This window comes from Euphorbia lathyris, chromosome 3 (genome assembly GCF_963576675.1).
Source record: "Euphorbia lathyris chromosome 3, ddEupLath1.1, whole genome shotgun sequence".
In the NCBI taxonomy this organism is placed as follows: Eukaryota; Viridiplantae; Streptophyta; class Magnoliopsida; order Malpighiales; family Euphorbiaceae; genus Euphorbia; species Euphorbia lathyris.
Window position 1 is genome coordinate 70577077 of NC_088912.1, and position 10181 is coordinate 70587257.

Below are 10181 nucleotides of genomic sequence, written 5' to 3' on the forward strand. Positions count from 1 at the left end.
ATCAATCTTCTCATGTAGATAAGCATTGTTAATATCCCTACAAATTTATAGGGATAGAGACTCGGATTAGTTCATACCTATTCAAGTGAAAACAGAATCCCTAATGTTAATCATACTTGCAAATAAGAAGAGCAAGATCCACCCAACTCAGCAGCACCTATAATAGCTTCAAGAAGTATATTCCCAGCTGCAAGGGAAGCAATCAACCCCTAATTCAATTTGAAGATAAGAGAAATACCCACATATAATAGGAATTTCAACTGGAAATTTAGTGTAGCTCTAAGAAACTAAGAAAATAAAAATACCAAACAGAAAGAAATATGAAAAAAATGTACCAATTGATGAATAAAATAGATTTTCAACTTAAAAACCTTCTCTAAGGATCACATTACACCCTCTCTTTCCAGGACTACGGTAGCATAACCTCTTGCTTGGAATCATATACATCCTTCTTCTAACGGCTCAACAACTTCAGCAGGAGTTAAGAATAAATCAACTTTAGCAGATCCTCTTGCTTGGAACCTCTAAATAACATAATTTTGTACGTTAAGAATAAATCTGCACTTCTCTAAAAATGATAAAAGTAAATTAGATCTTATCACTTTATAGAAACAATAATTTCAAATTAGCACCAAATAAGCAACCAATAAACTCTCAAGACATGCAAGTAAATAAATAAATTGTTAAGAATTCAAACAAAGAGATGGCAACATACACAAAAAATACTTATACATTGACAAATTTCACTAGTGTTAATACTAGGATGAACAAAAGATACAACTAATAGAGCTAACTCTTTAATCCTACAGGAGAAATCTCCCTCTTTACTAAGCAGAGCCAATGCTAAACGTAGCTAACAGTAAACCAAATAATGCCCTTTCCATAGTAGAGCCAATACTAAAGGCAACCAACAATAAACTGAATAATGCCCTTTCCATTCTCTATATCCCCCCTTAAATACCAATGACCCATACCCTAAATACTTATAACTCGTAATAAGAATGAAATGGGATTGTGGCAGATTTGTCAAAGCAATCCCACACAACGTATGGCATGTCTGACACATTGTGTGGCTAACAAATCTAATCCTCCTCTGATCATCAGTGATAGTCTTCAATGGCCTCCTTTAACAGGTCACATGGCGTGTGAAAGAAAGTCAAGCGCCGTGTGAACTTCCACAAAAATTGTAGGGGCTCAGCAAGCTTCCCACATGTCGTGTGCCCCTCTGACACACCATATGGATTCATTTTCCACCCTTCATTCACCTAGCACCCGACTCACACGTCGTATGGTTGATGTTACACGTCGTGTGAGGACTTCCTCCATCTTTGCTAGGGTTATTGAAAGAGATGTCTGCATCATTCTAGAGCATTCCTATTAATGGACTAGGATAATCTCTATCATTACCTACCCCTTCCAAAGAATATTGTCCTCGAGAATGTAGCCCATGTATCCTTACTAAAGAAAAACATGTCACTAATGGTCCCCTTTTCATGCAAAACATCATCTCTTTGAATCCGACAAAATGAAAATCTCATTTTATTGTTTAGAAACATCCCAAGTTCCTAACAAGCATGTTGCTTTTGAGAGGGGATTTGACGAAATCTGAAAGATGTCAAAGTCGGCTGTAATTTCATCAACTCCACCGCAAGAAACCTTGATAGAAGGAAGCACAACTTTTATAATTTCTTTCTCATGAGATTCCTTTTCTACCTTAACTCGTTTTTGGAGAGATCGGTTGGCGGTAATCGCTGATCCTTCATGGCCTCCTTCAAAAATTCCCTCTCCTGTTTGTTAGGCTAATTCGACTTCTTATCAATTTCCAAAACTTCTTCCATCACACGCTCTTTTTCTCCGCCAAATGTACTCTCTATTGTATATTTTCATTATAATAGGTCAAATTCTTCCTGATCTGAACTCATCTCAACATCGTTAATTTTTTAGCCTCTTCTAGTAATTGCTCCATTTGTTATATGATGTCCCTTGAAACCTCGTCTTAATGATTATTAGATATAAGAACAATGGAAGACACAAAATCATTAGTTTGCTACTTCATCCTGTCACCTTCATCTTCCTCATCGTTCAAATTTGAGGCCATAACTTCAACCTTGGTAGTTTCAACTTCTTTGTTTATATGCGTTTCTGAATTTCCAAATCTCTCCATGAAAAACTAGTTAAATTCTGAACAAGTTAAATATTAATAGATTTTCAAAATAAGACTAAACCAGTGCTTGCCATAAACCTCCAAACATTGATGAATTATAGAGAATTGTTGATTTGTTGGCGCTCAATTAAAATTCAAATATCTTTCCAATGACCATTCCTCTGTACTAGAGAAAATGGACGATTCCATCCAATCTTGTAACATCTTTGTCAAATTCTCCTTAATTTTCTCACAAACCCTATCAGTGTCTTCTTTATTTGTCATGATGCCGCTCCAATGAACCCGACATGTCGGGCCAATGTTTAGAATTCAAACACAAATGACCATATAAACACGAAATACTGATATATTGGTAGATTTCACTAGTGTTAACCTACAATACTAAGATGAACAAAAGATACAATGGATATAGATAGATATAATGGATAGAACTAACCCTCTAATTCCACAAGATAAATCTCTCTCTGTTAAGAGACGAGCACTTTCTATTCTCTAATCCTCCCTTAAATACTAATAACTCATATCCTAAATACCCATTAACCATGTTCTCTACAACTCACCCTTCCATTCCAGAATAGTAGGCTATTTTCTATCATAAATAAATTATGTTTTTCAAAATAATTGTCACATTTAATCAAATTTTCTTATTTCATATTATTTATCAAGTTTAGTTTAAAAAAAAAAAATCATGTTTTACTCATTTCTTAATTAATGACGGAAGGATATTTTAATTAGTTTTCTACACATTTAATGCAAATCAATCATTTCGTTAGTATGTACATGTGACATTATTTTGAAATTGACAGTAATTAAAACTAAAATACTGATGGCTCTGATTTGTCAGAAGCAGAGTGTATTATTACTTCATTATTTTATCTTTTCCTGGAGTGGAGTGCTGCCAAAATTGTCAAAGTTGGTCCTTTTTGTTCTTCATCTTTATATCGATTATATAATCACAACTTGAAAAACTCAAACTGCAAACTCAAGTAAAAAAACTACACAGAAATTATACTGCTCAATTGTAAGCAGATGCAACAGCTCTCATTGGAAATAAAAGCTAAAAAAATGATATAAAGAAATAGAAATTAGATGATCTACTGAAGCTTCTTTATCCCTGGAAATGATGGCAGAATCGCCATGAGAGCATCACCATATCCAACCGGTTCTGCCAAGTCATAGACATAATAATAAGTACACTTGACAATGCATTTTTGAATTTGGAAAAGCTCAAACAACTGCTCAAACTTACCACCATCCTCCCGCAGTATTTTGATCACTTCACCAGATATATCAGACTGCAAAATTATACAATCAAAACATTTCTGTACAATGATCGTGAAATACAATATAACGCCTTAAGAGGAAAAAACATTTTAGCAGTTTTGGACAATGAAATTTCTTCACAAATATACATAATCAAAGGTCCAAACCTCTATTGGGAGTTCACCACCTAGCTGTTCAATGTAACAAACCACTTGGCCCTCCTTCACTATTTGCTTCTGTTGAGCACAACAAAATCATTAGTGTCAATTGAAGTCATGGCCTTGCGATTAATTTTCGAAAGAATCAGACCCGAACATAAAAAGAAAACTTTAACCCCAAAATAATATGTATCCCTGTGTGTCCTTTTCCCTCATATTACTTTTGCAATTCAGCTTTCATTAATACAGATTATCAAGATAAGAGAGAACTGAAAGACGGTAATAAAATAAAATGTATGGTGATGCAGACAAATAAAATGCATTTGCCATTCACCTTCACGATTCCAAGTGAATTATGTTGGAGTGTATAATGCAGTCAGTCATTGTATGGTTTAATCTAGTATAATATTTTGAATAGCACCTCCTTGTTTCATACCTCTTTACATGATGGCGGAGCTCGCTTTCCCTTTATAGTTCGAGATCTCCGGAAAAACCCCACCTACACAAAAAAAAAGGTTATTTTTTGTACGTTCAAAGTCTTTTTAGCTTCTAGAAGGAAAAGCACGTATAATTAAGATTCTCACCCTTGGAGAGTGCAAGATCATTAAGCCTTCATCTGCAGCCCTATCGAGAAAAGATTGGCTCCTCCCTATAGGTGCTGCGTTTGAGATAACCAAAGATGTAGAGGAAGCTGACCCATTTATACCAGCTGTTGTGGTAGATGTATCGATATTCACAGGGGTAGAGAGAGGAGCAGGAGCAGGCAGAGATTGAGGTTTATTTTTCTCAGCCAGATCCCTTCTCACATACAGCTCAAATCCTGCCAGCTAACAACAGGGGAGACAGAGAAGAAGAGAATCGGGAAAAAAGCAGAAAAAAGAAAAAGAATATTAAGCAGGAAAGTAAAAGTTACATTCGAGTCATTAAATGAGAATATTCCAGTTTGTGGTTGCTTACTCTTATTTCAAATTCTGCAACATTAGTTGTATTGCATATTTCTGTAACAAGATACTCAATCTGCATATGGAGAAACTTAAGTTATGCTTACATATATCAAGACAAATATGAACTTCTTTTGTGTCCTACATCACACGTGCGGATATCTATATGCAGCACTAATACATGAAAATTTAGTAGAGTAGATAAAAATGACATGACACAAAAGACAATAGTTGATTTCAATTTGCACAAGATACTTTATTTCAAATAAGACAGGACTAATGTTTGAAAAATAGTTGAGTGCAATCAGAGATTACTCTAGAACTTTGAGAAGTCTCATGAAGAAGTTAGATATAGACATATTGTACTTAGTATCCTCATTTTCAAATTTATAAACACTCAAGAAAATGTAGATACAGAATTTTGTATAATGGTCCATGCTCCATATCCATTGTAAAACGGTAGTAGCAAACAGTTCAAACAATGACACATAGGGACTGCTTTTACATGGCCATAGACACACTCCTTTTCTTGTGAACATCTGAATTGAGGGCATGCAAAGATGAGTCAGAAAATAAGTTAAACTAAATGTTACAATGTTCAAAATGACAGAGCCAGCACTGTCAATAATGAGACTTCAAATGCAGACTCAAATACTTAGATGAACTTAAGATGAATATTGGCTCAGAAGGCAACACAATGACTTGCTTGTCATTCATTTAAACTTTTTCTTCCTAACAAAAGTTCAAGCAATAACTGATGAAGCTCATTTGAAATCCAGAAACAGCATGAAGAACCAAACAAAAAAAAGGTAAAATAAAATCACAAAATTCAACTTCAACAGTGAAGCCAAACAATATCTTTGTCGTCCCTGGTTCCATTCCATGATCAAAATATTGTCACTATACATGTATTTTGAGAACCATTGACCTCCAAACAATGTATTGGTCACTCTTATTGGTCTTGCAAAATCCAAGCTTCAGCTCAACAAACTACCACTGCAACCAGCTGAAATTCAGATTCTTTAACAAATTAGCAAGATTGTCAAAGCTAAGTACCTTCCAATCGGCTTCTTTGATCATTTGCCAAATTAAGAAAAGACAGTGAGCACTAACCACTAAGAATTCATCTATCACATGGTGGACAAATTAACAAATCATCTCTTGCCATTTCTCTAAACTCTAAAAGAAAGCACATAAAACAGGAAAAAAAGAGAAGAAATAGAATTTATGGAAGTGCTATTTTGAGCTCAACTGTAATCCAAAAAATACTACTTCATGCAGTAAATCAATGCAAAGAATAAGACTTGATTTTATGAAGTTTAAAAGCCACCATCTTTAAATCCTACAAGCCGGAAATTTCAGAGCTTTGTGTTTATGTAGTAGCAAAGATTAAAAATGAAAATAAAAAGTAGAGGCATTTCACATCTTGATGCTCAGACAGATAAAATTGAGGTACAAACCTCGGAAGAATTTGGAACAAGTTGGCTGGTCAAACCAGATGTTTTAGTATCTTTGAAGCTCTTCAGTCTATTTGTTGCACCTAGAACAAAAGCATCTAGCATAAGAAGAACGCATAACATAATAATCTCTCACAATCATGAAATCATTTGGACAAAATCAATTAAATATTTCAAATGTTGCCTTCATACAATAAATAATTTAACCAGTAACATTACAGCTTTCGACTAAAATGGTCTGTGTGATATAAAAAGTTGTAGGGGCAAAAGAATGTCGTAGCTTTGTTCATACCAGGTTAGCTTACTCCAGCATCTGTGAATAACTACAACCTGCTTGGTATCATGATGTTTATTGTTTTAGGTTTTTCGTCTAATAGATTAAAAATTATTTGCTACAAACATTCCTTTGCTATATGTTCCAATGAGATGAATAGATTGCCACTAGAAAATTTCAAAAAGAGGCTTTTACTTGTTCATTAACTCACATCACACTGATAGGATTTTCCGTGGGGACTATCAAGCATAGGTAAGTTCAGGTGCCCAAACTATTTTGATTAATTAAGGACAGATGTGGGATAACTTGAGTGAACTTCTACAAACATTTTTCCTAAATACAGAATTATAGTTATATATTTCACCATTTACGAAGTTAGCACTATATCAATGTTCTAAGGGATGAGAAACTTTTGTATTGCTCGTCTCTCTGCAAAAGGATCTTCACTATATTTATTAGATGTCCTTTTTTTCATCTTGATCTCACACTCCATTAGCTCTCATATTCATGCAGGGAAGGATTAATTCATTGGATAAGACCCAGGCAAATTATTGACTCAACAATATTGTTCAAACAGGGAAGCCTGCAAGTGATCTAATACTAAGGATACTTCCATGTGGTTCAGAAACCTTTTATCTGAAGGCCTCTGAAGAGATCTGGCACATCAGGAAGGGGCACCAAGATTAGATAGGAGATCCTATCCAGGTCGCATTGTAGGAAAGCCCAATATAGCACATTACATATGGAAGATGTTGAACCAAACTGATGTAGATGAAGTCGATATGAATGGTTTTAATCTTAAACCGACAAAGAATGCAATCTTCTCAAGCTAAACTTGAAGGTTGAATAAACCCAAGAGGATAAAAATCCAAGCTCCCATGGAGGCTAAAGTTTAATATTCATAAAAGTTGTGTGTTCATCCAAAAAGAGAGGCTTTTATACCTACCTCTAATTTGGAACAAAAGACCTAGAGGGTAGACTAGGGTTACAAATAATAATAGTAGTCCAAGGGATAATTAGGGAACAAAAACAAGTAATGGCAGTAGTGTAATTAGTGGGCAATGGCAAGACAGTAATTAGGTGAAGATCAGCCTCTGTTTCCTTCCTCAGATACATGGGGAAGAAGTTGGTTCGCAGCATCCACGCTCCGCGTGCTCTGAGGCGCGCTCCGCGTGAATGACCTCATGAGATTGGCCCTATTTGAACATGTCTCCTTCTCTCCCTCGAACAAGGCAGCCGTGCTCCGCGTGTTGTAATCCACGCTACGCGTGGATGGGGTCCAGGACTTTGCTCTCCCTAGCTGGGTCTCTCCTTCCTTCATGTACATTGAACCCACACTCCGCGTGCTCAGATCCACGCTCCGCGTGACTTGGTTCCTGACCACTCGAGCTAGAGATGCCCTCATCACAAACTTAAGTGCGTAGTTTTCGTACGTCAAATTACTAACGTTACAGGCAATTAGGAGCAATTTCTTAATAAATGGGCCAGATCAATATAACTGAACCAAGTGATTTTTGTTGTCTTTTTTCATGTGGGGGAAGGCCAAAGGAAATTGACAGTCAGTTGAATAACATTTCTATCTGCAAAATCTGGGAACAATATTTCCTTAAGCAAGAGTGTCCAGACAAGAAAAAAAACACTTACCTTCTGTTTCCAAACTTAGGCCACATCTTATGCTGAACATGTTCTTTTGTTCATATGATGTAGTGAGACCATCATATAGTAGTTGTTTTCTTCCAATCCATGTTTTTATGCCATTCCATTGCCTTAGATCAACACTTCTTGCTCTGCCAAAATCCAATTTCGAAAATTTAATGTTTGAAACTCCCAAGCTACCTGTAAGAACCAGATGACAAAATAAGTTGGGCAGGTAATATGCTTTTTACAGTATACATGGAAAATCCAAATATAATTTCAGAACCGAATTAAGTTATAAACAAGAAGCCAAGAAGATAACAGATAATTTTGTCAATCTCTATTTTGAACCATATTTATTCATTTTGTATAAACATCCAGTACTTATCCATTTCCTTGCTGAAACACACTCATTAGTTGCAATTGCATTTTCCATGGCCCCAAACATTTATGATCCATTAAACATCATGCAGTTTCCTTTCACTAAAAGCATTTCTGAAAAAAAAAATTCAAAAAAAGGAGATACAAGTTTCCATGTAGCACAACATCTGAAGCTATATAAAACCCAGCCAGAAACAGGAATATCAAACAACAAATTTTTTAACTAACTATAAAGCCAAAGAGCTATATATTAAAATCAAACTGCTCCAATGACCATTTGCAATTGCAAGGCCAAAGACGCATGAAAATAACACAAACTACAGTACACAAGTACAATGATATGTTGGAGAGAGTATGCGGACAAAATGGCAGAAAAATATGTTTCCCCTTTTCCATGACACTTAATTTAGTGTATTTATTAGACACTTCCACTCAACTTAATGTACCCAGATCCATATATCAGTGACAGCGCCAATAAATCCTCTCTGCATTTCATTATGTAATGAAAATTCTTCAAAGCAACCACATCTTCAAGGCATTTTGAATTCCAATCCAACATTCTAAATATTTATATAAATGATGATGATGATGATGATGATAATCCATATTCATATCAGCATACACACATCCTCTCTACCTTAACATTTCGATGTAAAAGAGCATCTTAAAGCAGGTATCTCTCTTGCAAAAATAATAACTAAATAACATCTAGGAAACATTCAAAGCCTAGGTGACAGAATAGATATAGGCAATGTAGTACCACAAAGTTTAAGACTGTGTCATGCTAAAGTCTACCAATAAACAAACCATAACATATGTTCTCAATTTCCGCATGCAACATCAAAATCAATACAAAATTGTGTACTTTTCTATTCCAATAAGACAAGTAACCATATCTTATTCAGTAAAGTGTATCAAGTTTATCATCATAACATTCATAACAACTATTCAGACAGAATTCATCCACTTTAAGCCAAAACTTGAATTTTCTTATGATTGCATCAAAAAGACAAACTCAATTTCCAAATCCCAGCAAACTAGCTAGCAATCATGAAAATTGAAACAAAAACCAATAAGCTTGCTGTGGTGATGAAATAATGGAAAATATCATGAAGAAAATAATTAAAGACAATTAGAGCATAATTGGATGAATGACAAACTGTATAATATAATAGAATGTAGAGAGAGAACGAGAGACTCACAGGAAGCCATAGAAATGTCCCAATAAATCGAGAGAAGAGTAAGAAGAGTCCAAAATAAGGAAAACCCCAATTCAAATTCAATCCAGTAAGGCACAAAGACTGTGAGTGTGAGTTTGAGGGCCGTACGCGTCTACAATCGTATTAATAATAGTGATAAGCACGTGGTTAAAAACTAGAGAGTTTTACGTCGAAGAGATAACAGGGAGGGATAGAGAGCTGTTACAGCACGTAAACTCCCAAACACGACATAACAAAGACTGAACCACCTGCCAGATTACTGGCCATGCCAAACTTCAATTACTTGGGCCGTTTGTTAGCTGTTTGTTATTAGCTGTTTAATTACTAGTGTTTGGTAAAATTATATTAAATTGTTGCTGTTCAGATTTAAAATGTTTAAAATGGACATGTTTTAAATTAATCAACGATTAAATTATAAAAGGGAAAATGTGAAAAAATGCTCATAACGTTTATAATTATGAATAATTTTACTCTTAACATCTAAAAATGTGCAATTTTACTTCTAATATTAGCAAGTTGAGTCGATTTTTGTGATTTAATAATAAAATTAAAAATTAATATTATAAATTTGGTAAAATATTTGATTTTTTTTGTCCAACTCGTACAAAAGAAAATATATATATTATTTTCTTAAAAAAATCACGTCTAATCATATGTTTGTGATCTGTTACTAACAATGATAAAATGG

At 34.7% G+C, this 10181-nt stretch overlaps 1 protein-coding gene across 1 annotated transcript; it reads right to left on the minus strand.

Annotated features, from left to right (window-relative positions):
* Positions 1–3109: 3109 nt before the first annotated feature.
* Positions 3110–9633, minus strand: LOC136222468 (uncharacterized). The gene is made up of 9 exons (XM_066010247.1): positions 9476–9633; positions 7902–8093; positions 5987–6066; positions 4543–4602; positions 4170–4412; positions 4022–4084; positions 3595–3663; positions 3414–3459; positions 3110–3329 (listed from the first exon to the last, which is right to left on the minus strand). The coding sequence occupies exons 1-9, from the start codon at positions 9483–9485 to the stop codon at positions 3259–3261; spliced, it is 834 nt and encodes a 277-aa protein (XP_065866319.1). The 5' UTR covers positions 9486–9633; the 3' UTR covers positions 3110–3258.
* Positions 9634–10181: the final 548 nt, after the last annotated feature.